General features: G+C 48.8%; 1 protein-coding gene across 1 annotated transcript; it reads left to right on the forward strand.

Moving 5' to 3' along the window:
• The first annotated feature begins 1,731 nt into the window (after positions 1 to 1,731).
• LBH (LBH regulator of WNT signaling pathway) lies at positions 1,732 to 27,947 on the forward strand. The gene is made up of 3 exons (XM_069580331.1): positions 1,732 to 2,098; positions 4,612 to 4,714; positions 25,318 to 27,947. Exons 1-3 carry the CDS (start codon positions 2,073 to 2,075, stop codon positions 25,504 to 25,506), a joined length of 318 nt encoding a protein of 105 aa, XP_069436432.1. The 5' UTR covers positions 1,732 to 2,072; the 3' UTR covers positions 25,507 to 27,947.

A 27,947-nucleotide genomic window follows, 5' to 3' on the forward strand; every position in this document is an offset into this window, starting at 1 on the left:
CAGAGAGCACCCAGGCCCTGGCTCAGGAACTCTTGTTTAGGTGCCCAGAAAGTCCAGGCTGGAAACCAGGTCTCCAATCACCGGCTTCTACTTGGGCAGAGTAGATGACATGTCACCCTCACAGGCATCCTTTGAGAAGCTTCCCTGCCTTGCAGACAAGGCGCAAACAGCGCCCCCTGTCGGCAGAAAGCGCACACTTGGAATCTGACCCCCACCCACCCCCATGACACCTGCCCAGAGAAGCATCATCACCCTCAGCAGGATACTACCGTCAAAGGAGCAGAATGAAGGTGGTACTTGGCAGCTGAAATCAATTTCTGATAGATCTTGTGGGGTAGGCGTGGAGGACAAGTTGGTGAGAAGCTCCTGAATTTCTCTGGTTGGGAAGAGCAACTAGGGATCTGGCCTGGAGGCACATTTTCACAGGAAGTCCTTTGTTTTTATTCAGATTATATATATGAATGACTAAAAAGAGCAAAATTGGTTTTCATGTAGTTATTCTTGTACATCCTTATAGATTATTTTTATTTGGGTTGGTTTGAGAGAGTTGGTCAAATTATGAGGGCCCCCTCATGACATTGCCACTGTCAAAACCTCACCGTTAATCCTATCCTCCTTTACCCGAGATAAACCTGATGTTTCTACTTTTAAGTACAAACATATGGACCCAATACATTCACTATCTTTCAAAGAGCTGAGTTCAACATACACTTCATTTTACCTAGTTTGGGATACCTTCCTTCCCCACCTCCCCCTACCGCCCCACAGACATCCTCTGTACACTTGTCAGGGTTATGAAGCTATTTCACAGGAGTCTTTGAGGCAGAGGTGTGAAGCAACGCACTCCAGCCACAGAGGGGCAGACTCCACCCCTGCTATGGGGGCTGCTCTGCAGCCTGAGAGCCCTAGAGCCTCCCGGCGGCGGCACCGCAATTCCTGGGCAGGGTGGGAGGGTTCGGCTGAAGCTCTTTTGTTTCTTCTCCTTGGAGCAGATCTGCGAGCCCAGGCTGGTGGGTGGTGTGTTCTTGTGCGGCGCGTTCCCCAGCACCCCCGGTCCCCCGCCCGCCGGCCGAGTGTGTATGTGTCCAATGGAAAAAAACCCTACGACGACACCACATCTTTTCTCACCCAGATCAAACCCTCCACGGCTCCCAGCGCTGCAGACCAGCCCCTTGCAAGCTAACGTGACCCGCCGCGGTCGCCCCAGCTCCGCGCACCCTCCCACCTTCCCACCGCCTCTTTTGGAGTTGTGCTCTCATTTCCACGCAGCTTCCCGGGGGACAAAAGAGACGCGCCTCGCCTCGGGCGCAGCGATCCAGGTGCTGCGGGAGAGGATGCCAGGGAAAGGCCTAATCTGGGGGAGCGGGGGTGAACCCCAGGTGTGGACTGGGGACGGCGCGTGGGTGCAAAAGAGGGCGCTGGTTGAGGGATGGCGCCCTCCCCCAGGGCAGGGCGGCCGCGGAGCGGTAGTGTCCAGAGCGGGCCCCGGCGCCCTCCTCACGCCACAGTCCTCAGCCCAGAAGACCCTGGGGTGTGTGCAGCGAGAGGGGCGCGGACGCCTGCGGGATTGTTAAGCGGGTAGCGGCGTTGACATTGAACTCAGGTCCTAGTGCGTGCGTGCGGGTGTGCGCGTGCCCATGTCCACGCGCGTGTTTGCGTGTGTGAGTGGTGGGGTGGGGGCCGGGCTAGAAAGCTGCAGCAAACCACGGCCCTTGCGGAGCGGAGCCGAGCGCGCCCCCCAGCCGCCGCCAGCCGGAGCTGCGAGCGCTGAAGCCATTCATGATTTTGGTGACGTTATTCCAGGAGTGGGAGAGGGAGGGCGTGGCCTCCTGGAGCCGAGCCCCGCCCCCGCCCCTATAAATACCGCTTCCCCGGCTCTTTGTGGGGCCGCAAGCTCGTCTGCGCTGCCGACATCGCTGGTAGTGGGGCTGTCTCCCGGAGGCGGACCAGCGAACGCCCAGTGCCGGCGCCCGGCAGCCTGGCGCCCCTCTCTGCGCCCCTGACATCCTTACCCAGGACGCAGTGACTGTGTTTAAATCACAAGGGCGTGGGTCAGGCTACCCTAGGACTTCATGTCTGTTTATTTCCCCATTCACTGGTGAGTATCTTCTGCACTCTCTGCGGGCATCCGTCTCGCGGCCGTGGCTGCTGGGCCCCGGGGCGTCTGCTCGTACCGGCTGGGTTGGGAGGGCAGCGGGCGGCATGCGGGCACCGGGCACTAACCAGCCGCCCAAGCCCGTGCAGGAGTCAACGTCAAGGTTGCCTAGGTGGGGGTGGTGGTGCTGCTGCTGAGAGCATCCAGACAAAGGAAGTGAACTCGCAGCCTTCACTTAAGTGACGGCTGGGAGGGTGTGTGTACGGTCGCGGTGGGGTGGAAGAAGAACCAGAGGCCAGGGCTGAACCCGACTAATAAAACCCCCTCTCTGCGGAGGGCTGCGCCCGGCCTGGCGCAGGGGGCTCCAGCTCTTCCCGGCCCCTCCCCTTCTCCTTTTTGTTTGCATGCAAGTCTTGGCGTCGAGGCCCGCGGCCGCCAGGCTGAGCTGGTGCAGCGGCCGTGTTTGCAGAGCTCCGAGGGGTGGGGAAAACGCCCTCTCCACACAGAACTCGACTGAAGCCACAAGCAGCCGCACAATCACTTGCTACATCTCTCGATCCCTTTCCTCTCCACAGCTGCTTAACCCGACGCGCCTTTCTGGGGGCCGAGGCTGGGGAGGAGCCGCCCTCCCCGCTCCCCCGGGCTCGCCTGGATGAGCCCGGGCCGGGCAGCGGAAGGCGCAGGTTTGCACCAAACCTGAGATCGGGGCTGGGAGGGATGCGTCCTAGGCGCCCGGCGGGTTGAAGAGCTAGCCCCTGGCCGCTGGGACTTGCGTGCCGGCTGCTGCTTCCTTCCTGCGCTGAGAAGAGGAAGAGCGGTCAGGGGGCGAGCGCTGGCGGCCCCGAGCGCTCTCTCAGGTGCGGGCGCAGAGAGCCCGGCCCCGCAGGCTCCAGCTCCGCGCAGTCCTGCTCAGCTCAGAAACCGGAAAGTTCATGCTTCTTGCTTCAACTTTTCGGCCCGGCGCCGAGAGAGGAGTGAACGCTGGGACATCAGGCTGAGAGCCCGGCGAGAGTCGGGTGGGCACTAGCCTTTCCCGAACCTAGGAGGAAACTGACTTTGGAGTCCTAGTCCCTGACCTCAGACTTGCCCGGAAGCCTAGCATCCTCTCTTAGTCTCCCCTCCCTCAACCCAGCCTGCTTGTTTAGAAAAGAGACTGCATTCTCAAAAGAGAGTGAAAATCCCCTCACCCCTGAGGCTTGCTGTGCCCTCCTGCGGAGGACCCCTTCCGTCCTACATCTAGGTACCATATGGGTGAGACTCGCAAGGCCGTTGGAGGCTGTGTTCCCCTGACCACTCAAAACTCACCGAGTTGTGTGTCAAGGCCCATCAGGGTTATTGTCCCCTGAGAGATGAAGGTTGGGCCTCACTTTACAGTTGATTAGCATTTCATGGTTGTAGTGCCCCACCCCCACCCTGTGGAGCCCTGTGAGCATAACTGTGAAACTGTGAGCTCTGCATTAGTGTCATGGTAACTAACAGGGCACCTGTGGCTCAGAGAGGGTGTATGACTTGTTCAGAATCACACCGCACTTGAGTGGCTTACCTTGGACCAGAACCTATTGCTTTTGTTTCCAAGTCCAGTGCCATTTCTACGCTATGTAGAAACTGTAAAGTGAAAACGAGTTTGGTACCCCTGTTTCCTTAGCTGTGGTCTTTCTAAAGCCTACCCTACTTTTTATTTTTAACCATGTATAAAGGCATGATGGTGAAAATGTTGAGTGTTGTGTAGCGAGTACGTTGGCATTACACATTCGGGACCCTGTACGTGCCCATGGCTTGTGTGAGGATAATGGAACGCTTGTATCCTGCTTACAGAGTACAAAGCACTTTCACATGTCAGCCATTGGTGGGCCAACTTGGCCCCTCTGGAAATTTCCTTTGCAATCAGAGTCCGGGCATCCTTAAGGCTTTTAATCCAGGGGATGTTTTTCAAGCTGTGAGCTTTCAGCTGCTGTGGCAAGGGCTAGAGAAAGGGCTTGGATGGCAGATGTGAAGCTTGGGGAAAGCTGACCCCTTGGGGCTTTATGTGGGACATTTTGCAAAAAGGAACACTAGAGAGACATAGAAATTTAGGAAGGCAGCAGTACTGGACTTGGTTTCCCTGAGGTTGGCCTATTATCATTATGTAATAGCAATATTCGTTTTCAATAGAGATGGGTTGAATTGGTTTTAATGTAGACAGACGGCCTCCGCTACTTACTGTTTTGGGGTTTTTTCTAGTTCTGTCACTTAAAAGAAAATTCAGAGTCATTTTGTGCCAGTGGGGACTAGTACAGGAGAGGAGGAAAGAGGAGGTTTGCCAGAGTGGTTTTCAGACAATGGGCTTTTTTGAAAGCCCTGATGCTCTGGGCTTGTAAGGCGCTTCCTCAGGGTATGAGCTTGTTTTTCTGTGAGATCTGTTTTGAACACCTCTCATCCTCCTTCCAGACAGTTTCCTGATATAACAGCAGAAGGCACGAGAGGAGGAATGTGAAAGTGTGTATGTTTGTTGACTTTTGTTCTGGGTTTCTTGGCAGCCCTGACTATCTGAGATCAGCCGAGATGACTGAAGTGATGATGAACACCCCATCCATGGAAGAAATTGGCCTCAACCCCCGAAAAGATGGCCTTTCCTACCAGGTGAGTTCAGTACAGCTTCCCTTCTGGCTTCTTAGAGCCTAGTGGCTTTTGCTGGGGCTGGTGGTAGACTTGGTTCTGTATCCCACTGCTGTTTGTAAGATCTATGTGCCCTTGAGAAAGTTCCCGAATGCCAATAAGCCTCAATTTCTTCATCTGTAAAATGGGACAACAGTCGTTCTTACCTCATAGAATTGTGAAGATTCAACATGATGAAATAACATGGGTAAGGCAGTCACAGTACCTGGGACACAGTAAGTGTTCAGAAAGCGTGAGCCAGTTCTTAATTAGTCATCCTGGCTGCTGCGAACTCTTCCCTTTATGGTGGCAAAGGGGGAGGTGATTTGTGCAGTCAGTTCAGACCAGAACTTCCCTCCCCAGGGAAGCCTTGGGCAGTAGTAACATTGCTGTGAGGGGCATCTTATGAAGAAGGATGGTCTGGTGGAGGAATTGCTGTGTCAAATGCTGCTCTCTTCCTCTGGCTGATGGTTGATCAACTGATTCCAACACGGTTAGTGTTCAAACTACTTAGAGTTGAAGAGACCTTTCCCCAAAGGGTAGCTCTCTCAAGGATGTGATTGCCAGCATCCAGCACAGAGATTATCCTGTGTGGTGGATCCAGAATATATAAGGACCGAAAGGGTGGTCTGAGTAATGCCTTCAGATTCTCAGGCCCGTGCTCTTTCTGGCCTACCATATGCTTTCCACTGCGCCTGGCCCACTGCAGAGACCTTCAGATACCTTCAGGGCAGTGAACTGTTTTCAGATTTCTGAGGAGAGTGCCTAGGTCATTACATATGGGGAAGGAAAGAGTCTGTTTTTAAGGGAAGATCTTGGAAACTGTGGCATGCCTGAATGGGGAAAATGAATGGGGTGCAGTGGGCTCATTCAGCAGATACTAGCTGAACGCTGCTATGGGCCACGCACTTTACAAACAGTGCTTGCTCAGTCTTGACTATAACTCTGAGGTGGGAATTATTGTTCTGTTTCACAGATGAGGAAACAGGCTCAGACTGAGTGGATGACTTGGGTCTCGAATTCCAAAGCCTTACTCTTCTGGTGCGTCATACGTCTGTGCCTTAGGGTTGGTTCTTGGCTCGAACTGAGACTTTGCTCTGGCTAGTCACTCCTTAGAACCATTCTAGGTTTGTTTTTTGTGAAGAAAGAGAAAACAGAAAGCTGGGTGGGTGTGATGGAGGGAGGGTGATCAAAGAGAGCCGAGATGAAAGCTGAGGCTGGCTTAGGTAATTTGGCAGGTGACAGCAGGGGGCTCCTCAGACACACTTGGGAGGTTCAAGAAGGCCCCCTGTGTTGTGTGTCGATAAGGGCAAGCCTCTTCTGTTGGCTGGAAAGAAGTCTTCAGGTAGCTTGAGGGGGTTCGGGGTTGGGGGGTGGAAATACCCTTTCCTGGTTGGTTTTCTATCTTCCACCCTCAGAGGGTCTGTAAGAGACAACTGCAGGCCCCGCAGCCTGTGGGAGGGCAGAAGTTTCCTGACCCACTGGCTGGGGTGTTTTTGGATACCAGTTTCCAAGTCACTGAATCAGACTGAATCTCTTTGTGGTTACAGGTGAGGGTTTTTTTTGTTTGTTTCGTTCTGGGTTTCAGATTTCCATCACAGAACCTTTCCAGACACAGTCGTCGGTATGTCTTATGTGTGCTTTCTATATTCTCCTTTTGAATACATCCCAGGATAAAGGGCCAGGTCCTAGAGGGCAGTTTTCTTGACCTTCAGGTTACTCTGTTGAATCTGAGGGAGAGTAGGTAATGACAGAGGAAGGTGCTGTGGTGCTGGCTGAGGACAGCTCAGCTGGGGCTGCTGCGGGCTGGAGGAAAAAAAAATTGCCTCTGGGCTCCTGAGATAACGCAATGCTGCCTAAGCAAAGGGCCCTCAGAGCTTCGCTTGTGGTGCTAGACTAAGGGCCCAGTTTTTACAGCCTTTCAGGGCATCTGTTCCTACTACCTTGAAGCAGACTACTGCCCAGTTCCAAAATATCTTACCTTGAACTCCAGTGCAGTCCATCACAAGATTTCAGAAAGGTCTTCCTGGGGAAGAGAGAGGGGAGTGGTGGTTCTCTTCAACCAATCAGCATTTAGTGGACACTTGCTGTATGTAACATGCTATGCTGGGCATTGTGAGGAGGGTCCAAGGCTTATGGGGGAGACCAACATGCACATAACTGGAATACAGGCCATCTGGTGGAGCAGTTGGAAAGCTATGGTCAGTCTGGGGATGTGTGGCAGTGGGAAGGCTTGGGAGGAGAAAGTCAGACTGGGGCCTTGAAAGAAAATTAAGACTTTGAGAGGACACTTCCATCTCTAATTTTGTAGGCAAACCTTTGGCTTGCCCCTGTTTGGGCCAGGCTTAGGGCTCTGCAGCTAGTTGGTCTGACAATTGTCACCTAACCAGTATTCTCTGGGTCCACTCAAAGCCACTGCCATCCAATTAAACACATTCCCACCAAAACTCTGGGGACTGGCCGAGGTCTGTCCATTGTACATGCTCAGGCTGGGCTTGGATTTGGGGGCAGCAGAGCTTTGAGCTCTGTTCTTGGCATTCTTCCCGAGGGTAATAATAGTACATGGCTTTTACTGCGACCTGCTTTTCCCAGGAACTAAAAGTGGGATGGAGACATCAATCTCGACTTAGCAGTTGAAACAGAATCTCAGACTTGTGGTTTGACCTTGAAATAAGGTCGTAAAATAAATAGGCGCACTGGAATTTGTCAGTTGTTCCCCCCACCTTCCAGACCTCCCCAGAACGAAGCTTTGCTGATTTCTCTGCCCCAGATGTGGCATCTTTCTTCTCCAGTGCCTGTGGCATTTGAGCTTAAATGATGCTGCCGTGGTCCTGCCTAACCTTCTCCCTGCCCAGGTCTCCAAGGCCAGAGGATGCCTTATTCCCTCTTTGTGCCTATCACCCATCACCCTTCCAGTAGGCCTCCCCAAACTGAGGTGCCTGCTGGCTTGGGGCCTTGACAAAGCAGGTGCTAAGTGAATGGTGGTAGTTTCAGTAAAATTGAGTCTCTTGATTCTAAAGCTGCTCACCTGCACTTTTGCTTTAGAATTTTTAAAGGGCCTCCTCAGCCTCAAATCTCTCTCTGCTCAGTCATATCTGACACTTTGTGACCCCATGGACTGTAGCCCACCAGGCTCTTCTGGGCATGTGGATTCTCCAGGCAAAAATACTGAAGTGGGTTTGTTGTTTCTTCCTCCAGGGGACCCTCCCCATCCAGGGTTCAAACCTGCATCCCCTACACAGGCTCAGACAGATGTCTTTTTATCCCCTAAGAGATCTGGGGAAGCCCTATCTCTTGTGCTTGGGGAGTTAGTGCTGTTTTATGAGCATGTATAAAAATTGACAGAGCCAGTACCCTGTTTTATCTTAACATTTACTTAGAGAGTCAATTCAATATGTGCAGTCCATATCTGCTTTCTCACTTGGCATGAATTATCTCACCCTCCCAGGTAGGTGAATGAACAGTTAATAGAAAGTAGAGTACATTTTGGGCAGGGCTGAAAGTGGTGGCCAGCACACAGGGGGCTGAGTGGGAGGGTCTTCAGAAGGAGGATGGGGTTCTGTCCCTGCTGGGCTGCAGCTCCCTCCCCACCTTGCATCTGTCAGCTTTTTGCTCTCTGGCTCGATGGATAGATGGATAGGGATGTTTGCCTAATGTCTTCCTACTTTCTCTAATTCAGGGAAGCAGGTCAGTGGCTGCCTTGCAGGCTCCCTGCAACCCCACTGATTGTGACATTTTGGAATGCCTCTCTGACAGGATCTTCTTCTGTGCTGTGCCTGAGTTGGTCTGGGCCCTGAATAGGGCAGGGTCCTGGGCGTTCACCTCTGGTCATGGATGTTGCTGCAACCCAAAGGTTGTGCATTTCAGCCTGGCCACCCAGCTTCCCCAGCACAGCTTGCTGAGGCTTCTGCAGTTTTTAATCCCCTTTGCTGAGTTCTAGACAGAGATTTGGCTCTTCGGTCTTCATTTAAATCTACCCCCTCTCAAGCAACTGGACCAAGATCTGATAACTTTTACCCTTCCTAGGCTCTTGAAATTCCCCTCTGATCATCACCCCGTCCTTCCCTGGCCGCCCGTGTTCCTCCTGCTGTTCTTGGCTTCATGCTCCTACCGTTTGACGTCCACCCACCAGGCAGAGGAGCAGCGGACTCCCCTCCTTCTCAGGGAAGCCAGGGAGGGTGCGCCGTGAACGGGAGCACTGATTCTGTATGCACCACAGTGCCTCGTGTGCTGGGCTTTCCCTTTGATCCTCAGCGCTGAGAGCTTTCCTGTATCTTCCTCTGCATTTCCCGAGACGGGAGGGAGGGATGCCCTGGCTTTTGTAGGACAGGGAGGGGGGACAGTGGTGGGTGACCTTTTCCTGCCACAGTCCTGTCATTTGCTTCTTGCAGTCTGAGCCTCTCTTTCAGCTCTGCATTAGGACAGGTCTGAAGCACCGGGCTGGCTGAGACCTGGCCCCTCCTGGGTCAGGCTTTCTCTGTCTCTTCCACCTCCAAGGCCAGCATTTTGCCAACTCCCTTTCCTCCCCCTCCTCACTCTTCATCAGAAGCAGCAACTCCTGTCTCAAAGAGCAGGCTCAGCTGAACCTCTACAATCAGACAGCGGCTCAGAAATGCTTGCTCGTCACTCACCTGTCTACTGGGCCTTTCTTGATGGGACCCCCGCGCCTGGCTCTCCTGTTCCCTCCTGTGTAAGTGCAGGTGTGGAAATCCGTGACAGGCTGGGGTTCCTGCATGTGTCTCTGCTCTCTTTCCCTCAAGCCCCTGCTCACAAAGCCGCTCCAGGCGTGTCATCAGCCCCCTTTGTCTCCTCCTCCTGGCGCGACTGTCTCATTGGTTACCCCCCGCTGCAGTACCCTCCACGTGGTTCTCAGGAGTTTGGGAGCCCTGGCTGAGCAGGCACACAGAAGTCCCCTGGTCACCAGGAAATCATCTTTCACATCAGACTTAAAAAGCCTCAGTTGTCCCTGGAGGGACATAAAGCTAAAATTCCAAAGCACTTGGCAAAAGACATCCAGCCATGAACATATTCCTGGAATCCCAGCATGTTTTCTCTCTCCTATCCCTACCCTGTCCACTCCACTCCCTGCTTGGCACAATTCATAAGAATATGAGGCAGAACAAGGCAGCTAGAGCCACAAGGTTCAGAAGCAGAGGGAGTCTGTTTCTTTGAGCAGCACTGGGGCTACGTCTGCACGTGCTGCCTCTTTCTGAGCCAGCACCCAGGTCACGTCAGTGTTCAGGTTATGTCTACTTTGTGTGGGGGATCCAGCACCTTCCTTCCATGCCCAGGGCCTTGACGCCTTGACACACAGACACACGCACGCACGCACACACACACACGGCATTCACTGTTTTGGAATGCCCCTGGGTGAGAGCCTGCAGAGGGCTGGACTTATTCCCACGGGGGCTCCCCCCACAACGCACACACCGTGGTCACAGCAGTGAGTCTGTAGCACCGCCAGGGAGAGAACAAGCTTGCTTCACTTCCCCAGCCAACGTGACGCACACTGGAGCCATACAACCCGGCCTTCTCTCAAAGGGCCTGTGTTGGGCCTGAGGCCTCTCAAGCGGTGGTGTGTGCATCGCTCTCCAGGCCCGGGGTCTGTGTCTTAGATGGCTCTTTGTTCCCACAGAGCCGGGCACAGAGTCTGGCCAATCGTTGTTTACTGGATGCTGTGTGATTGATTGGCCCCTTCTTCTCTCCCTTTCCTGAGCTGAGAATTCTCTCTCCACTTGGCCACCCCATGGCGTGGGTTCTCATAGGATCAGCATTTTTCTCTATGCTGACCTAGTCTCCCAGGTGGGATAGAGAGGAGGATTGTACCATGAGGAAAAGGGATGAGTTTGGGTGGCAAATCTTGTGACTAGAGCCAAGAGCTATTCCTGGGTGTCTAGTGAATGTCCTGAAATGATCTCTCAGGCCCAAGTCCTGAAATAATCCTCTCAGGATGAAGACAGGCCCTCATTCACACAGGGATCAGAGCTTCCTGTGCTTCACTCCTTTGCAGTCTCATAGCCATGGGGTCCCCTCAGCCATCGCTCATCTCGCCACTTGCCTTCCCTTGTCCCTGAGCCCAGCTCAGGAGGATCTTTATCAGTCAGTCAAAATCTGGTGTCTACTCCTCACTCCTTGACTGAAGGAGAGCCCTTTGTTGCACAGATCTGTCATAGAAAAAGAATTAAAATTTCCCAAAAGTTGCAAATTGACTTGACTTTTTTGACCTCAAGGGAAGTTTGGGAGCTCCCTCAGCCCCCTCTCTGCTAGAATTAACTGCCTTGCACTGTGAGAAGCTCCTTTTACATAAACTGTATAGAAGAAACACTCAAACATTTAGCTGAAGTGACACTGACTGTCTATAACCCAGCCAGGGATTGTATTGGAGCCAATAGGAAGGTTCCAGATCTCTCACCATCAGGAGAATTGCCCTGAGCAAGGAGAGCAGTCACAAACCTCAGTCCAGTGTGTGTGTTGGGGAGTGTCTCTAGGTCTGACTTTCTCCTAACTTGAACCTGAAGGTGGTTCCCAGGCAGAATTAATTAGTGTGCCTTGAATTCATCTTCTGTGTAGAGCTTGAGACATCTCTGGATTTGAGAGGAATCCTTGATTTTCCCAAATTGCTAAACATTTTCTCCAGACACAGCCCTATGTGTCAGCTCTAATTTTTCAGCAGGCGAGTGTGTGTGGGTAGCACCAGGCTTAGCTGCTGATTCCCGGGGACTGAGCCTGAGATGCCTACACGACTGCACGCGCACGCACATTCACATTCGCCTCCGCTTACATGAACTCTCACACACGTGAGCACACTTACACACTCACTTATGACCAAAATGGCAGATGGCAGGATGTTAATAGCAGTTATTTTAGATCAGAATTCTGTAACTGTAGGAAAACTTCCTTTTCCTTCCCCCCTTTTTGAATAATTTCACATTTTCACTGGGTATATGTTTTATTATTCTTATGCTTACTTTTCAAATTTTTAAAGTAACACATACCCCCTGTGGAATTTTTATTTTCTTCTTTAAAGTTTTCTTTTCCAAGTCACCATAATCTGACCATGCATAAATTGCAACTGTTTACATTTTAGCATCTTTTCCAAGGCACTTGTATTTTTATGTGCTCAAGATACTGAATTGTGTCCTGCTTTTTCACTTAATGGTATGTAAGTCATCAGCATCACATTATCATAACTTATCATAAAAATGCCTCAAAGCCAGCATTTTAATAACTGTGATATTTTATCATAAAGTTACAATATGATTTTTTTTACCATTCTCTAATTGTTTAGTTTTTTAGATTGTATACATTTCTATTTTATAAATAATGTGATAATTTATATATAATTTTAGATATAAATCTATATTTGGAGTTTATATTATTTCTTAGAATAGGGTCTTAGAAGTAGAATTTCTGAGTCAAAAGGTGTAACAGTGTTTGTGTGTGTGTTATAATTTATAAAGGTGATACTAATTCCTTCTAGAAATTTAGAGAAATATAGAAAAGTACAAAGGAAATTTTAAATGCCCACATTCCTATCACTGAAACATTTTGATCTGTTTACTTCTAGTTTTATATTTATTTTTGTTAAAAAATAAACTTGAGGAAATACTGTGTGTGCTAGAGTGAATCTAGTGAGTCTTTTTGCATTTCATATGATATTGTGACTATGTTCCTGTCATTTGGTTCTCTTTGTAAACTGGCGCTTCATTGTGTTATGTACCACTTACTACTGAATGTTTAGGTTGTGGCATATTTTGTTCTTACAGAGAACACTGCTTTGAACATCATTTTACAGAAAGCTCTGCACAAGTCTGATTCGTTTCCAGAAATTCCTGGAAATAGAATTACTGAATCAAAGAGATTCAACATCATTAAGTTTCTTGATTATATATTACCTAAAAAACAGAAAACAAAAGAGTTTATCATAATATCCCAGCTCCCAGCATTGAAAGCTTTAGCACATAGAATCTCTGGGGGTATAAAATCTATACAGGTAGGATGATGGAGGGGCTTTGTGGAGAGAGTCAGAAAGGTGTTCGATTATTTTAAAGTGTTTGAGAGATGCTGTACATCTTCCTCGGAGAAGGCAATGGCACCCCACTCCAGTACTCTTGCCTGGCAAATCCCATGGACTGAGGAGCCTGGTAGGCTGCAGCCCATGGGGTCGCTAGGATTCGGACACACGACTGAGCGACTTCACTTTCACTTTTCACTGTCATGCACTGGAGAAGGAAATGGCAACCCACCCTAGTGTTCTTGCCTGGAGACTCCCAGGGATGGGGGAGCCTGGTGGGCTGCCGTCTCTGGGGTCGCACAGAGTCGGACACGACTGCAGCGACTTAGCAGCAGCGGCAGCAGTATATCTTCTTCTAGTTTATTAATTGCTTATTCTGAGCAGAGATGATAGCAGTTAATGATGTTTGGATACCATTTAGCCAGCATTCTAAAATAGCCAGCGACATTCTTGTCCTATAGTAGATATGTTGACACACTTTATGGATTATGAATGTATGTGAGTTGGCGATTCCCCTATTTATCTCCTTTGTTAAGGACGTTGGAGCACTGTGCGACCTTGAGGAAGATGGGGGAAGTTGCCTTGGCCTGGAGACCAACGAAGGTTGAACAGATCCACGTTAGTCCCCTGAACCCTCTGGGTTTTCCTGGGGTTTCAGGTCTGGCTCATGGAATGGTCATGGTTTAGAAATATTGCTTCCCCTACTCTGCTCAACATTGTGTGGCAGCCTGGATGGGAGAGGAGTTTGGGGGAGAATGAATACATGTATATGTGTGGCTGAGTCCATTTGCTGTCTACCTGAAACTGTCACAACATTGTTAAGCAGCTATGTTTCAATATAAAAGTAAAAAAAAAAAAAAGAAATATAGCTTCTCTGGAATCAAGGATACACTGGGCTCTTAGAAGTCGATCTGAACATCATAGAAGTCTTGGGCCAGCGTTCAAGGGCCTTCCATCCAACAGCACTGCAAGACTCCTGGTTCTCTGCAACAGGTAAATAGCCTAGCATTCCAGTAGGGCCCCCGTATGCCTGGTGGTTTGCAAAGTTAATGTGTTACACAGACAAACTTTGAAAGTGTATTTTATGGTTACCATCTATGATAAGTAATACTAGTTTTCTTTTTTTTTTAAATATGTTTAGACAAGCAAGTAAAGAAAAAATATAATTGAGCCACAGTGCGTGTGTGGACAAGAAAGAGTAACAGAGGTGGTGCCTGGCTTCTGTGGCGGGTGTCACTGTTGTCACCATGAGGAACTGCTTTCTTCCAGAGTGGAAGATACACTCTTAGATGCAAGCATTCTTAAAGATCAGTTAATACTAAATTATGATTTCTGTGTGTGTGTGTGTGTGTGTGTGTGTGTGTGTGTGTGTGTTTCATTTGGCCCCTTGGATACAGCAGTTAAAGCCATATCAGAAATATTTTTGGCTGTTTTCCTTGGCACCCTAATATTGGAGGTTTTAATGCCAAATTACTTATTAATAAATGTTCTGTGTATACACCACGTCTTGTTTCAGCAAAGTGTTAAAACCAGAGGACAGCTGGCCCTGGGGTTCACAGAAACTTTCCAAGGGATGTGACAGCAGAGAGCATTTGGGGAAAAATCAGTTTCCACATCTTTGGCTTCCCTCTGTTGCTTTCTAAAACTGTGTTTCCTGAAGGCAGATCTCACCAGTTCTCTTTTCCTACCCTTCTGGTCAAGATTGCCCTCCATCCTCTTTGTAAGAGGACCTGCTTCTCACCAACCTGAATCTTTTAAGGTGCTTCCCCAGCATGTAGAAACTTTCACGGCATCAACAAATGGACTATTTAAAAATGTTACTGTCTAAAAAGCTTCATAAGTCCCACTTGTCTATAGGAAACCAATGAAAAATTGCCTGTCTTTAATAATTATTTGTGGTATGTTTATTGATCACTTATATACTATTAGCTGCAATAAGACAATCCAGAATTTTGTTTTTTTAAAACCTTAAGGTCACAGGACATAAAAACATTAAAAGTCACTTTATACGCAATAAAGACATACTATTCCTGAGAAGTATGAAAAAGCTAATGACTAAAAACTTTCAAACAGGAAAATATATTAAGATAAACTTCTGTGGAGCAGTAGAATGGACATACATTTTCAAGTAGAGAAAGGAATATGATTTGACTGAAGAGCTTGTTCATGAGGTTTTTTTTAAATAGGTGATGATTGCTATCAAATTGTTATGGTGTTTATAAGCCATTGAGTACACATTTAAAAGAGTAGCATAAAAGTTTTATTTTAAAATGGTGGTGTTTATAATATAGCAAAAGTTTTAGGTGTCAGTTTTAAAAGGTGTGAAAGGAGACAATTTTTCAAAATTCTTTCAAAATATATACATATTTGGAGATCGTGGATATAGATATTCTCCTTGGGATCAAAACTGTGGTACTGTAGCATCTCTGATGGGGTGGGGGAGACTGGACCACCTTTGAGACTTGGACCAGTCTCTGTCATTGTGGGGATGCACTCAAATGCCAGTAGCATGACATTGGGTCACCTATGTGTTCTTTGGACACTGTTAGTGATATGGAGCTCAGAACCTCTCAGCACAGTAGGGTTTTAGACTATTAATCTGGACAACTGGTTTCTAAGCTTGGCTTTGCTCCTGTCTACATCATCTCAGGTGACTCCCAGCATCTCTTTGGGCCTTGCCTTCCCCCATGTGTCATGGAGAGAGTTGATTCTATCATTTTTTGTTAAAATGTTATATAATGAGGTGAAATCCTCCATCCTAATCTTAGTTGGCCCCTGGAGTTAAAGAAAATCTTCTCTCTCTTAGACTTCATGTCAGCCTTTCAATTATTTGAAGGTACCTTTTATGTTCCCCTCAAGTCTTTTCCAGTTTTAAAACTTATTATCCTTCAACCTTGACTTATACAGTCATCTTTATGAAGGTATTCTTTTCTCTAGGCCATTGGCTTTCAAACTTTTTAATCCTAGTCTCTTTTACATTCCTAAAAATTATTTAGGACCCCCAGAGATACATTTGTTTATGTAGGTTATATCTTTTGACATTAAGAGAGTGTTTAAAATTTTTATTATTTATTAACTCCTTTAAAATAACAATTAAAACCATTAATTAATATAACTAATGATTTTAATAAAAGTAAATATATTTTCTAAAACAAAGAAAAGTGTTCACTTTTTTTTGCAAATCTGTTTGATATCTGTCTTAACAGAAAACAGCTAGAGACTTCACTTTATTATGATTTGATATGTGTTGATTGAAGTCAATGAAAGAAATCTGGCCTATGCAGATATGTACTTAGAATATTTTGGCAAAACTGAATAAGTGGTAGTTTCTTGAAGGTTAGTGGTAATGTGGAATCTGAAACCTTATCAGTGAACTTTCTGTACTTTTATATAAAATTCATTAGCCTATCTTGCACTTTGAAAGACTCTTTTACCCATGCTTGGTTTCACAACCTGATGTACTGATCATTTGGAAAATATAGGTTCACCAAGTTATGCAGATCTTCCAAATGTTAATACATTTTGTTACATAATATTAAAAACAAAATCACATTAGTTAGTATCTCCACTGGTCTCATCAGAAATTCTTCAAGTGATAGGAAACTGTCAAGCTTAGGATGGCTGATACAAGTTTTCCAAAATTCAAATTTTTGCTTGAGACCTCAGTTTTTACCATTGGTAACAAACATCATCAGACATTTTTTTTTGAAATACCAGTCTTATGTCTGCCAAATATCCAAGTCTGAATAACCATGGTTTGTTGGTCAATAATTCTTTCAACTGAAATGGTGTTCCGTGGAAAAAAGTAGCTAGTTCAGCTTGCAACTCAATCCCATACGTGTTTTTCTGTGAGACAACTGTTGTGCTCTGACATGCACCAGAAATATTGTATTCCAGTTTTGCAATGGCACCCAACTCTGGTGCTCTTGCCTGGAGGATGCCACGGACGGAGGAGCCTGGTAGGCTGCAGTCCATGGGGTCACGAAGAGTCAGACACGACTGAGTGACTTCACTTTCACTTTTCACTTTCATGCATTGGAGAAGGAAATGGCAACCCACTCCAGTGTTCTTGCCTGGAGAATCCCAGGGACCGGGGAGCCTGGTGGGCGGCCGTCTATGGGGTCGCACAGAGTCGGCGACACTGAAGTGACTTAGCAGCAGCAGCAGCAACTTTGCATAGTGTATTAAAAAACATGTACTTAAAGAATCAGTGTTTAATAAAAGTTAATCTTTACTGCTTCATCAAGGACATGGAGAATTTTGTTTTCATTGTGAGTGGGGGGTGGTGAAGAATACATTGACTACGAGTTTGCTGCTACTGCCATCAATAATTCTTGCATCGTATTAGTATTAGTCACTCAGTTGTGTCCAACTCTTTGCAACTCCATGGACTTATAGCCTGCCAGGCTCCTCTGTCCAAGGAATTCTACAGGCTTAGAATACTGGAGTAAATAACCATTTCCTTCTCCAAGGGATCTTCCTGACCCAGGGATCGAACCCGGGTCTCCACATTGCAGGCAGATTATTTAACATTGGAGCCACCCGTACCAGGAATTTCACCCACTATTGTTTTTCATACCATCAGTGCAAGTATCAACATGAGCAAAAAAGCAAATAACATCTTAGTATTATGAAGAAAGTATTTTAACTGCATGGACACTCTCCCTAAAAGGACCTGAGAACTGAGCTTTGAGAACCACTGCTCTCAGCTGAACAGACATCAGAGGGCCGCAGCAGGGCAACTCAGTGCAGATGGTGTAGATGAGCTCCAAGAGAGGAGCAGACCTCTAGGAACATAGCCCTGTTTCTTTCAATGTTTTTACATCAACACTGTAGTTATGATCAACTAAAATCTCCAGATCTCTTTTATTGGACCTACTATCAAGCTTCCTGTTTGGGAGGGGGCAGAAAACTCTCAAAGACATACATTAGCTGATGACCTCACTTTGGGAAAAGGTGAGTGGGAGGTGATGGATGTCATCCAAGTGGACACTTTTCACAGATGGTGGAAAGACATGGATAGCCGTGGATTGGGGAATCCTCAGTCTAAGACGGGCAGTTGAAGCCAGAAAGCCGCCTTGAGTCCAGAGAAAAACCTAAGGGGATGCTAAGTCCGGAGAGGGCACAGGGAAGGTGACATTAGACAGGTCAGGCAAACCCGAGCCAGATCATGAGAACAAGGAGAGAGTGTGAGTCCTGAAGCAGGCCAGCCTCATAATGTGCTGCAAAGGTGGTGATGACTGAAGGCCAAGCAGAGGCCCTGGAGCGGGGCTGTAAGCAAGTCCTTGGAGACCTGAAAGTTGTTTCCATCCAGTGATGAGTTTGGAAGCCATGTAGTAGCAGAGCCCCAGACAAGAATGGGAAGGCTATGGGACCAGGCCAAATATTCAAGATTTTTGTCTCTAAAACAAAGAGTGAGGAAATGGTTGGAGACAGCAGCCCTGTCAGTCTGGGCTTTCTGAGAAAGGGAGTGTGTGGCTGTGGGACACTTGGGTAGAACAAATGGGAGAGAGAGAGAAGCCATTCCCCAAACCCTGAGATGACTGAGAAGCTTGTCTTCTTTTCAAAGGGCAATAATGATATACACAATAGGATGTGGGTATGTGAAATTATCCTATGCCAGATAGCTGCAGTGTTTTCTTACCACCCTGGAGAACTTTGAGAGACATTCTTTAATATTCCAAAAGCCCCATCAGCTCACTGGACCCAGAATTATCAGCAGCAATTAGTGCTAATTAGTTGGAATTTGGAACTCTTGACTTGCAGGATGGGTGTGTGTTGGAGAGATGTTTATGAAAGATGGTGTTTATCCAGAGGATTTCCTTTTCTTTTAAGTTTCAAGCCTAGAGGCTTAAGCATCTTTAATTCAAAGGAAGGAGATCCAATAGTTGTTATGAAGCCCCAAATCTCTATTCAAGTCTCCTTTAGGATTAGAGACACCAGGGAAGGGTAGGAGAGGGTGAGGTGGATATTCCATAACTCTGTCCAGGGGAGATTCGAGTGAGGTGAGTCTCAAGGATGGAGAATGAGGTCACTAGCATCCCAGTGGAGATGGGAGATTGTTCTTCCTTGGCGGCTGCATCCATCAGTGGCCACTGTGCCCCTAAGCTCTAATTCTTTCTGTTCTTAACCGGCCACATTTCACTTTGAAAAGTCAGTAAACTGCAAGTGGTGATAAAGCAAGTTGTACTTTTTTTTTTTTTTTTTTTAATTAGCTGCCTCTCATTCACTTAGCCTTTGGCAGAGCAGGATGCTGGTAGAGATCTGCCCATTGTTATAAACCAGCCCCTCCTAGGGAGGAATAAACACACAAGGCCAATCCATTGTTGTTCTTCAGGAAAAATAAGAAACCTGGGCAGCAGGACCTGGGAGCAGGCTGGGGGAGGGAGAGAAGGATGCACAAACGGGAGACTTCCAGCTGCAGGAGCTTCCAGTGAAAGGCCAGGATCTGGACCAGGCAGTGGCTTTCATTCCAGCTGGCCTGACTCATGCCCCGGGAGAAGAGAGGCACTGGGGAGGAAGTGATGAAGTCACAACCATTTCTCCAAAGAACCTGGCCTAGAATTTGTGAGCACAAGCCCAGGAGTGCTGCTGATTTCCTTCTGTCCCAAGCCACAGCCACAGACTTTCCAGCCCCTCAATCTAAATGTTCCCTGGGGACCCCAGCTTTACCTAGTAAGAACCATCATTAGGAATTTTAAATTTACAGAACATGTTCGCACATACCTGTATTTAGTTCTCTCCAAAGCCCTGTAAGATGGGAATAAGCATTAATCCCAATTTATAAATGAGGAAAGGAGGGGGGTGGGCCTCCACATCTTTAAGCCTATTGGGTACCACGCTGGCAGTCAATCTGAAGCATCACGTAATCCTTCCAACAATACAGTAAGAGTGGGAACTCCTTCCTCATTTTACTTGGGAGGCAGCTGAGGCTCAGGGAAATTAAAATGACTTGACCCCAGTCATAGAGATAATAAGATCCAGGGACTAGGGAAAAGCCAGATCTTTCAGACTCCTGGTCTACCTGCGAGAGTGGAAATTTTCCATCGCAGGTTTGAGGTTGATTTTTTTTTTCCCCATTCAGGGAGGGAAGAGGCTCACTGTGTGGTTTTGGATGCTCAGGGCCTTGGAGAGCCACCTGGTTATTCATTTCAGATTCTATCCCACCTCCCCTCCTCCCCTTCCCAGCCCAACATGCCTCTTCCTTCTATTCCTCTCTAGCAAAGAGGAACCGGATGGCCAAACACCCTGGATCTCAGCTTGCAGAACTGGTAATTACCCCTTTGTGTCTAGTTAACCACCTTTCATCTCCTCTACTTGCTGGTGTCCACTTTCCCTTATTAGCATCTTTCAACTCTTTGCCAAGCCCTCCGCCCTGTTTGTGGCCAGCTCGGGTTGTGGTTGTTTGTCGGGGTGATGGCTGAGGGATGAGTGTACATGGTGGGGTGGCAGAGGGGAGGGGGAGCTGCTCCAACCAGAATCACTCACATTTTCCATCCTAGGTGCCAGGCATCTCTCTCCTCTCCCACCCCAGAGGCAGCCAGGTTTAGGTCACCTGGCTTAGAGGCAGACAGTTGATAGCTAGGCCTCCAAATTTCAGGCCTTTGGAACTTGGATATTACCTTTCAGTTCCCTTGCGTGGGTGAAATGGGAGCTGTCTGACCGGCAACTTTTATACTCTCAACAAAAGCCTGCTGACTAATTCCTCATCTCCAGGAGCTCACCTTCAACCCCAGATTTCCCTGCTCCGAGGCAGCCCATGTCGGCCCATCAGCCAAACATCCTGAGCTTTCCCAGACAGTCCTACTTCCGCTGTCCTCATATTTAACCATTTACTTGTGTAGCAACTTATATTTACTTGACTTTACATGTTTCATATGTTTATATTAATAAAAATGAAAGGAAAAATTTTAAACTTAGCCTCAATTCAAGTGCTTAAGAGCCACACGTGGCTGGTGCCATTGGACAGTGCTAGTAGAAGACATTTCCATTATTGTGGGAAACATATTCCAAATACTGTTCTATTGGACAGCTCCGATATACACAGGCAGAAATTCCAGCATCCAAACTACAGCTCGCAGATCGTTTGTTCCTTGAAATTCCTAAAGCTCCTCTGACCTTTCAAGTGAACTCATTGGAGTTCCCAAAATGTCAGAGCCTGTTGGGATTGGAGGCGACCCGGCAAAGGATGCCTTTGAAGAAATGTCCCTTATGAAATTCACCATTATCAAGTTTGGAATACCTGCTGTTCCTCCACAGTGAGACAGGTGGGGCCTGGGGTGTTCTTGGTGCATGTGATCACCAAGACTTCGTGTGCAAAGAAGGGAACTTGGTGTCTCTTAGTTTCATCCAAGCCATTGGCCTTGGCAGCCAAGGGGACAGCTGGTGGTAGAGTGCAGTCTTGGTGGACAGAGCAAGGGGCAGGGTTGAGAGAATTCCAGCTGTGAGGGATGCGTCTTGACCTGTCCTGCCTGGAGGGTGAGGGTGGGAAGTACCTCTCAGAGCCTCCCCATAGTCCTTTCCGGACTTCTTGGAGGGCAGCCTTTGCTGCAGAGAGAAGAGAAAAGGAGTTTTCCCCCTTCCCCAGTCCAGGAAGAAGGGGCGCTTTGGGGTAAGAGGTTTAGCCAGAAGCCTTTTCTTTCTGGAACAGGGGCAATTGGTTTATCCCTTGCCAGTTCCTGCAGGCAAACAGCATGCTGGCCTGGCCTGCCGCCCCAGCCCTACCTGTCATGTGCTTGGCAAGTCTGACTTGAGTCCTTTTTTCCACTGCCTTCCCCACCCCATCAAATTGCCGTTGCAACCTCTCATTTTTCTGCTGCCTAGATGATTAAAAAGCATGACTTAGTGGAAAAATCTTGACCTCCTTGGGGTCAGCCTCTTAGGCAGCTGTCAGAGATAAGATTGTACTGGCAAAATACTCAGCTATGCTTTGCAAGGCTTTCTGTCTGGATGTAAGGAAATGAGAAGCTGTTTGGTTCTGGGTGCGTCCTGTTTGTCTTTGGAGAGAGCTACAATTTTCAGAGACATAAATTGGTATTATCTGATAATAAAATATAATCTCTGATGGGAAGGTTAGATTATTATAGTGATTTTTTAAAGTAATTAACAGGCTTTGTTATAAAAAAAATTTTTTTTTCCCCATGGTGCCTGCTCTGAGCAATTCAGGGAGCAAAGTTCTCTGGCAACTAAGCAGTATCAGAAGTTCAATGCTCAGACTTCCCCCAGGGACTTAAAAGACTTAATTGTGTGGCTCCTGGTATGAAATTGTTTGGAATTATTTTAATTATTGTGTTAGTATTGCTACCTCTTGCTTGGAGGTTGAATACTTACCATAGTCCTGTTGAAACTGCTCCAAAGAGGACATTCCAATTTGAATTTAACATATGTCCTCAAAGCATTTTATCATCTTTGTATTTGCCCAGGATTTGTATCCATTTAGTAAGACCAGAGGCCACTTCACTTCTTAAATGGAGAAACTCAGGCCCAGGTGGTTGAGAGGTCTTGGTTAGGTAGGGTTGGACAAGTGATGTCAAGGACATAGTGAGAACCTGGGGTCTGTGGCGTGACCCTTTGTGTTATCAAATGGGCGCCTCTTTTGAAGTCCTGTGGGTCTGAGTTTGGGTCCCCGTTCAGCCACTTCCTAGCTCTGTGGCCTTGAGTGAGTCAGTTGCCCTCTGTGTGCTTCAGTTTTCTCATCTATAAATAGTGATCACACCACTGCATACTTCAGAGGATTATTGTGATCTGCGATTCTGCTCAGCAAATGTGCCTGCCGTATCTTCCATCAGCAGCAGCATCATCCTTATCTTCACATTTTCCCTACTTTTAATGAGACACCCCCTCCCAGCTCAGAACGAAGTCACGTGCTCTCCACCACATGCCCTTTCCTTGCTGTCCTCCTCTTCCTTTTGCTAGCCTTTACGTGTCCCTTCGGCTTTTCCTCAGCATGGGCGACTGTAATTAGAAGCCAGTCACCACCTCTCTCAGCCGGGGAGTCGCAGCATAGGTACAGCCCCAGGCTTGAGGTCAGAGGGTAGAGGCAGGGGTCCAGGGCTGTCCTGGGCCTGGTGTCCATCCCCTCCTGATATTTCGCAGCTCTGTCCTTGAAGATGAAGAACAACTGTCCAGATTCGACAGTTCATCTTTTGGACCTGTCTGCCCAAGATAGTCATCTTGGGGCCTGAACTGCCAGATGGGCCATTAAAGCCCAGGGTCTTACCCACCATCCCTGCTCAGCTTTCCAGGAAATGGGCATGTTGGCTCAGTGGCATCCATTCATTGTTCAGAAGATGTAGGTGCTGAAAACAGCAGATCTGGTTTGAATCCTGGCTCTTCCTTGTAGCCCTCAGAGTCCCAGGGTCTCTCTGCTCCTGGTGGGGGGGTGTGGTATGTGGTGTGGTGGCAGTAAGGCCTAAGGCAGGTGATGTCTGAAAGAGCTTTGTAAACCGTAGCATACTTTCCACTTGTGGGGTTCCCCTCACTCACGCCCAAGGCTTGTGCTTGGAAGGGCATCTGGTTCCCCCTCGCAGGGAGGGGCTCCAGCTCCACATGAGAGAAGTGAGGAGGGGCCCAAGTAAGCCCCGTGACCTTCTCCCTGCTCGGCCCTGGAGTCTAGTGCGCAGCCCAGTCCAGGGGCAGACCTGCGGGCTGGCTGCCTCGGGAAGAGGACGCCTGTGGTTGGGGGGGGGGGTCATCTTTCCCCACGCCTCCCTTCACCACCACCCCCAGCCGAGCCCCTCCCTTCCTTGTTTTCCTCCTGGCTGCCATTAGGATACTTTTTATAAGCCTCGTTAAATCTTTAATGATGCCTGGTTGTGCAGCTGGCTTAAGACTTAATCCCCAGCAATAGGGCTTTATTGGATAAATGGTTAATAATCACTCGTCTACAGGGACTGGGGAGGTTGTGTTGAGGCCCATGAAGCCCCACGTGGCCCCTTGACATGGTCAGGGGACCACACTTCATGAGGTCAGGTGCAGTAAGACTGGGCACCCTCATTACACCCCAGAAGTTGGGCAGGCCTGAGGTTCTAGGAGAGCCCTTTTAGTACCTCCAAGGAACAGAGCAAGGCACGGGGAGCCCCCAGGTTCTCTTCAAATGTGTCTCTACCCCCTCCTTGTTTCACGTTCCTTTCTTTTGCCATGAACAAGCTGTGTGACTCTAAGCAAGTCTCCTGACCCCGCTGCCTCAGTTTCTGTATCTCTTATAAGGACAGGTTGGGAAGAGATGAACTTATAGGTGCTGTGTGATTCTGTAAGCCCCAGGAGCCCAGACAGCCTCTTCTCTCCAGCTCTCTGGTCTGTGCCTGAGGGCTGTGTGTAGCAGGGGACCAGCAGCCCTTGGGATTAAGCACTTAAGCTGCTGGGCAAAGAATTGGGTCATCTGTAGTCACAGGGCAGCGCGCGCAAAGGGAAGCCACAGAGCCTGGATTTTATAGCCTAGTTTAGGGTTTCCCCTGGCTCTGGGCAAGACACACAGTAGGCTTAGAAAAAGGAACCTTGTGGACAGGACTTTGGAAAGAGAAGTAGACTCTTTCAGGTATAGAATTGTCAAGAAGGGTGTTGTTCAGTCGCTCAGCCTTGTCCGTCTCTTTGGAACCCCATGGACTGCAGCATGCCAGGCTTCCCTGTCCTTCACTATCTTCTGGAGTTTGCTCAAACTCAGGTCCATTGAGTCAGCGATGCCGTCCAACCATCTCATCCACTGTCACTCCCTCCTCCTCCTGCCTTCAATCCTTCCCAGCATCAGGGTCTTTTCCAATGAGTCAGTTCTTTACATCACGTGGCCAAAGTATTGGAGCTTCAGCTTTAGCGTCCGTCCTTCCAATGAATATTCAGGGTTGATTTCCTTTAGGACTGACTGGTTTGATCTCCTTGCTGTCAAGGAGCCAGGGGTTGTTCACAGGTGGAAAAGGAGCCTGGGATTGTGTTCCCACATGCCCGTGTCTGGGACCATGCATTCAACTCTGATTTGACTTCAACTTCACAGCTGTAGTGAGATTAGAACCTGTCTCCTTAGGGGGCAGGTGGTATTGGGCATGGACTTGGGAGTCAAACAGACTTGGGTTTGAATCCCATTCTACCACTGCACATTTCTAGGCTGAATGGTTTGGGCACCCTCCTTCTCCAGGTATCTCCTGAGTGGCATTAGCAGCACCTGTGTTTCAACATGACTGTGTTGGGTGCAAATGACCTACATAAAATACCTGGTATCTGGCTCACATCAAGTGTTGATAATTATCCTGGGAGGAATTTGCTGTTGTGGCACCTGTTGTATGCATTGTACTTGTAGTTAAAATGCTTGCCACAATTGGAGATGTGACTTACTGTGGAGGACATGGTCTTGAGTTCTTTTATCTGAAAACAAAACCAAAAAGGACAAACACCAGTTTGGTAGCACTGCCACGAAAGCCTTCAGCCTCAGGATTAGTCGGCTGAGGGCTGATTTCCTCTGTTGCCCTGGAGTTTGCTCCCTGCCCCCTGCCTGATGCTCCCCAGGGCATAGCATGGTCCCTGGTGTACAGTGGGGGCTCAGTCCTGCACATGAACGTGACTGGGTTCTCTGCTTTTATTTCAGATCTTCCCTGACCCGTCAGACTTTGACCGCTGCTGCAAACTGAAGGACCGTCTGCCGTCCATCGTGGTGGAGCCCACAGAGGGGGAGGTGGAGAGTGGGGAGCTCCGGTGGCCCCCCGAGGAGTTCTTGGTCCAGGAGGATGCGCAGGACAACTGTGAAGAGACAGCGAGTGAAAACAAGGAGCAGTAGAGCCCACGCCGGCTCCCTTGGGGTCACACCAGACAGCCTCTGTACCTGAACTGTGTTCTTTCCCACTACCACGGACGGAGAGCGTGTGTGAGCCCCTGCAGTTCTGCACACGTCAGATGATGGCTTCCGTTCTGCACCTGCAAATCACTGAGTTGGTTTTCTTTTCTTTTCTTTTCCTTTTTTGAGATGTTGGGCAGCGGAGCCCTCTGCGACTATGTGCCAGGCCTTTGAGAAAGGAAGCTTCTTAGAGCAGGGGTGGGGTGCGGGGAGGCGGGCGTCTTGGAGATCGTTATCTGAACTCAGGCGGGATGGGGGCAGCCCTGGGACTCCAGTGGGCTCCGGGGGAGGGCGTCTGGGGCAAGAAAAACAAACAGGAGATGAAAGAGAAAATACACATTTGAGAGAAAACATTGAGCAGAGAAGTGCAGCCAGGAAGGATGGACCCAGCAGCACACACTGGCTATCGAGACATCACCCCATAAAGTCTTCATCTCTCTCTCTAGTTTTGCCCACTGCCCGCCTTTGTTATTTCTGGTGTGTTGGTCTGTAATGGGAGGCAGGTGAAGGAGAGCCGTGGAGCCTGGCTTCCTGCAGAGCCAGCCAGAGGTAATGCCGGGAAAGAGAAAAGTCTCCTGGTTCCTTCTCCAGACTCTCCCCTCGGGCCCTGGCAGGTGTACCTGCCTGCTGTGATCTGGAGGTTTTTTAAGAGGCTGCACTTTTGAGCGTTACCCTGATTTATCCTCTTTGCCCCCGACCCTAGACCTTTTGGAAATAGCGAGGGCCTTTCCTGCCCTTGTTGGAGGGCCAAGATAGATGCTTGGACACCGAGGTCCGTCCCCCGCTGCTCTCCCCAGACTCGCTCTCCCTCTGGGTGGAGGCATAGCGTGGCGGGCCTCCCCCCAGGGCTTGGCCCTTCCTCCTCCTGACCCCCACACTCCCAGCCCCAGCACAGCCATTTGGGTGGCTGCTAGCCCTGCGTGGGTTCGAGCCAGCCTGACCAGCCGCAGTACCCACTCCCACGTGGGATTTTGGCTTCTTTTTCTGGTGGGGGCTGAGTGGCCAGCAGGGGAGACTTTCTCTGTTTCTCACTGGGAAGTGAGCATTAAGGCAGGTCCTGAGAGCTGGCAGAGCCTGGGAGCTGTGAATGGCGGTGACAGGCAGCCCGGGGATGGAATTTGAAACTCAAGGGTGTCTTGAGATCCTGGGCTTCGTCCCTTGTGTTCCTGGATGCGGAGGGTGGGTGGCATGGGGAGGGAGCTGCATCCCTTCCCGCTTGACCCCTGCAAGGGCTACAGTTGCAGAGAAAGCCACCCTGGACTTAGAGCTTCTTATAGTTAAGAACCGTTTGGAGCTGCAGAGATTGCAGGACGAAACCCTTCACACATCTCTATCTCAGAGCAGGACTGTGCAGCCAAGATGCAAGCTCAAGTCCCTCCCTGGGGCTGAACACAGCCGACTGAGGCACCCACCTCGTCCCCTCAGGGCCCCAGGCCGTCCAGGCTGAGGCCCTTTGGTTGGGACACGCGTGTAGACTTGTACTTAATACCTCAAGGTTAGTGTGGCTCTGGGGAACGCTGGGGCGGGAGGACCAGCGTGGCTAACTAGTATCAGCAGGACTTGGTTCTGGGCAGCCGATGCTCATCCCCTCGCCCCTCCGCCCCCACCCTCTGTGTTGTCTGTTCATGTTGCATACACCAATGGCAATAACTTCTTCCAGCTCCTCGGGCAAGTGGGAGAGGCCTGCAGCCGGCCCTGCGAGGGAGCTTTCTCTCTCTCTCTCTCTCTCTCTCTCTCTCTCTCTCTCTCTCTCTCTCTCTCGTTCTCCCTCTCCTCCTGTTTCAGCCGCAGGGAGCCTTTCCCCGTTCCTCTCCCCCTTCACAGCTGCAGTTCTCATCCCATGCCTCCCTCCGTGGATGGGGTCTTGCCTTTGAAAGTCCCGTGTTTCTGTGTCCCTGTCTCATGCTCCCCTGTATCATCTGTCCCAGTCTTGCCATGTGATGGGAACGTGCTTGTAAACTGCGTAACAAATCTGCTTCGTGTATATGTGTGTTTATGGGGGTGGTTTATTATTTTTTGCTGGTCGCTAGATCCCTTTGTATGACCACATGGAGTCTGAGCAGGCCAGGGGCTGAGAGCTTAAGTCAGGACCCTCAGCGGTGAGCCTGCTGTGGGGACCCAGCTGCTCTTGAACAAGTGGCTGAGCTCCTGTCTGGCCTCCTCTCTCTTTTTTTTTTTAAGTAACTTGTGTGTATTTCTAACTGATCCTATTGGGGGAAAAAAAAACCAACCCTAGTATTTCAGTAAAAATGCCTGTTGTAAGATGAACCTCCTGTAACTTCTATCTGTTCTTTTTTGAGGCTCAGGGAGAAACTAGCATTTTTTTTTTCAAACTACTTTTTGTCACTGTGACAGTTGTAAATAAAGTTTGAAAATGCTTTCCA

Source organism: Ovis canadensis, chromosome 3 (assembly GCF_042477335.2).
Source record: "Ovis canadensis isolate MfBH-ARS-UI-01 breed Bighorn chromosome 3, ARS-UI_OviCan_v2, whole genome shotgun sequence".
NCBI lineage: Eukaryota > Metazoa > Chordata > Mammalia > Artiodactyla > Bovidae > Ovis > Ovis canadensis.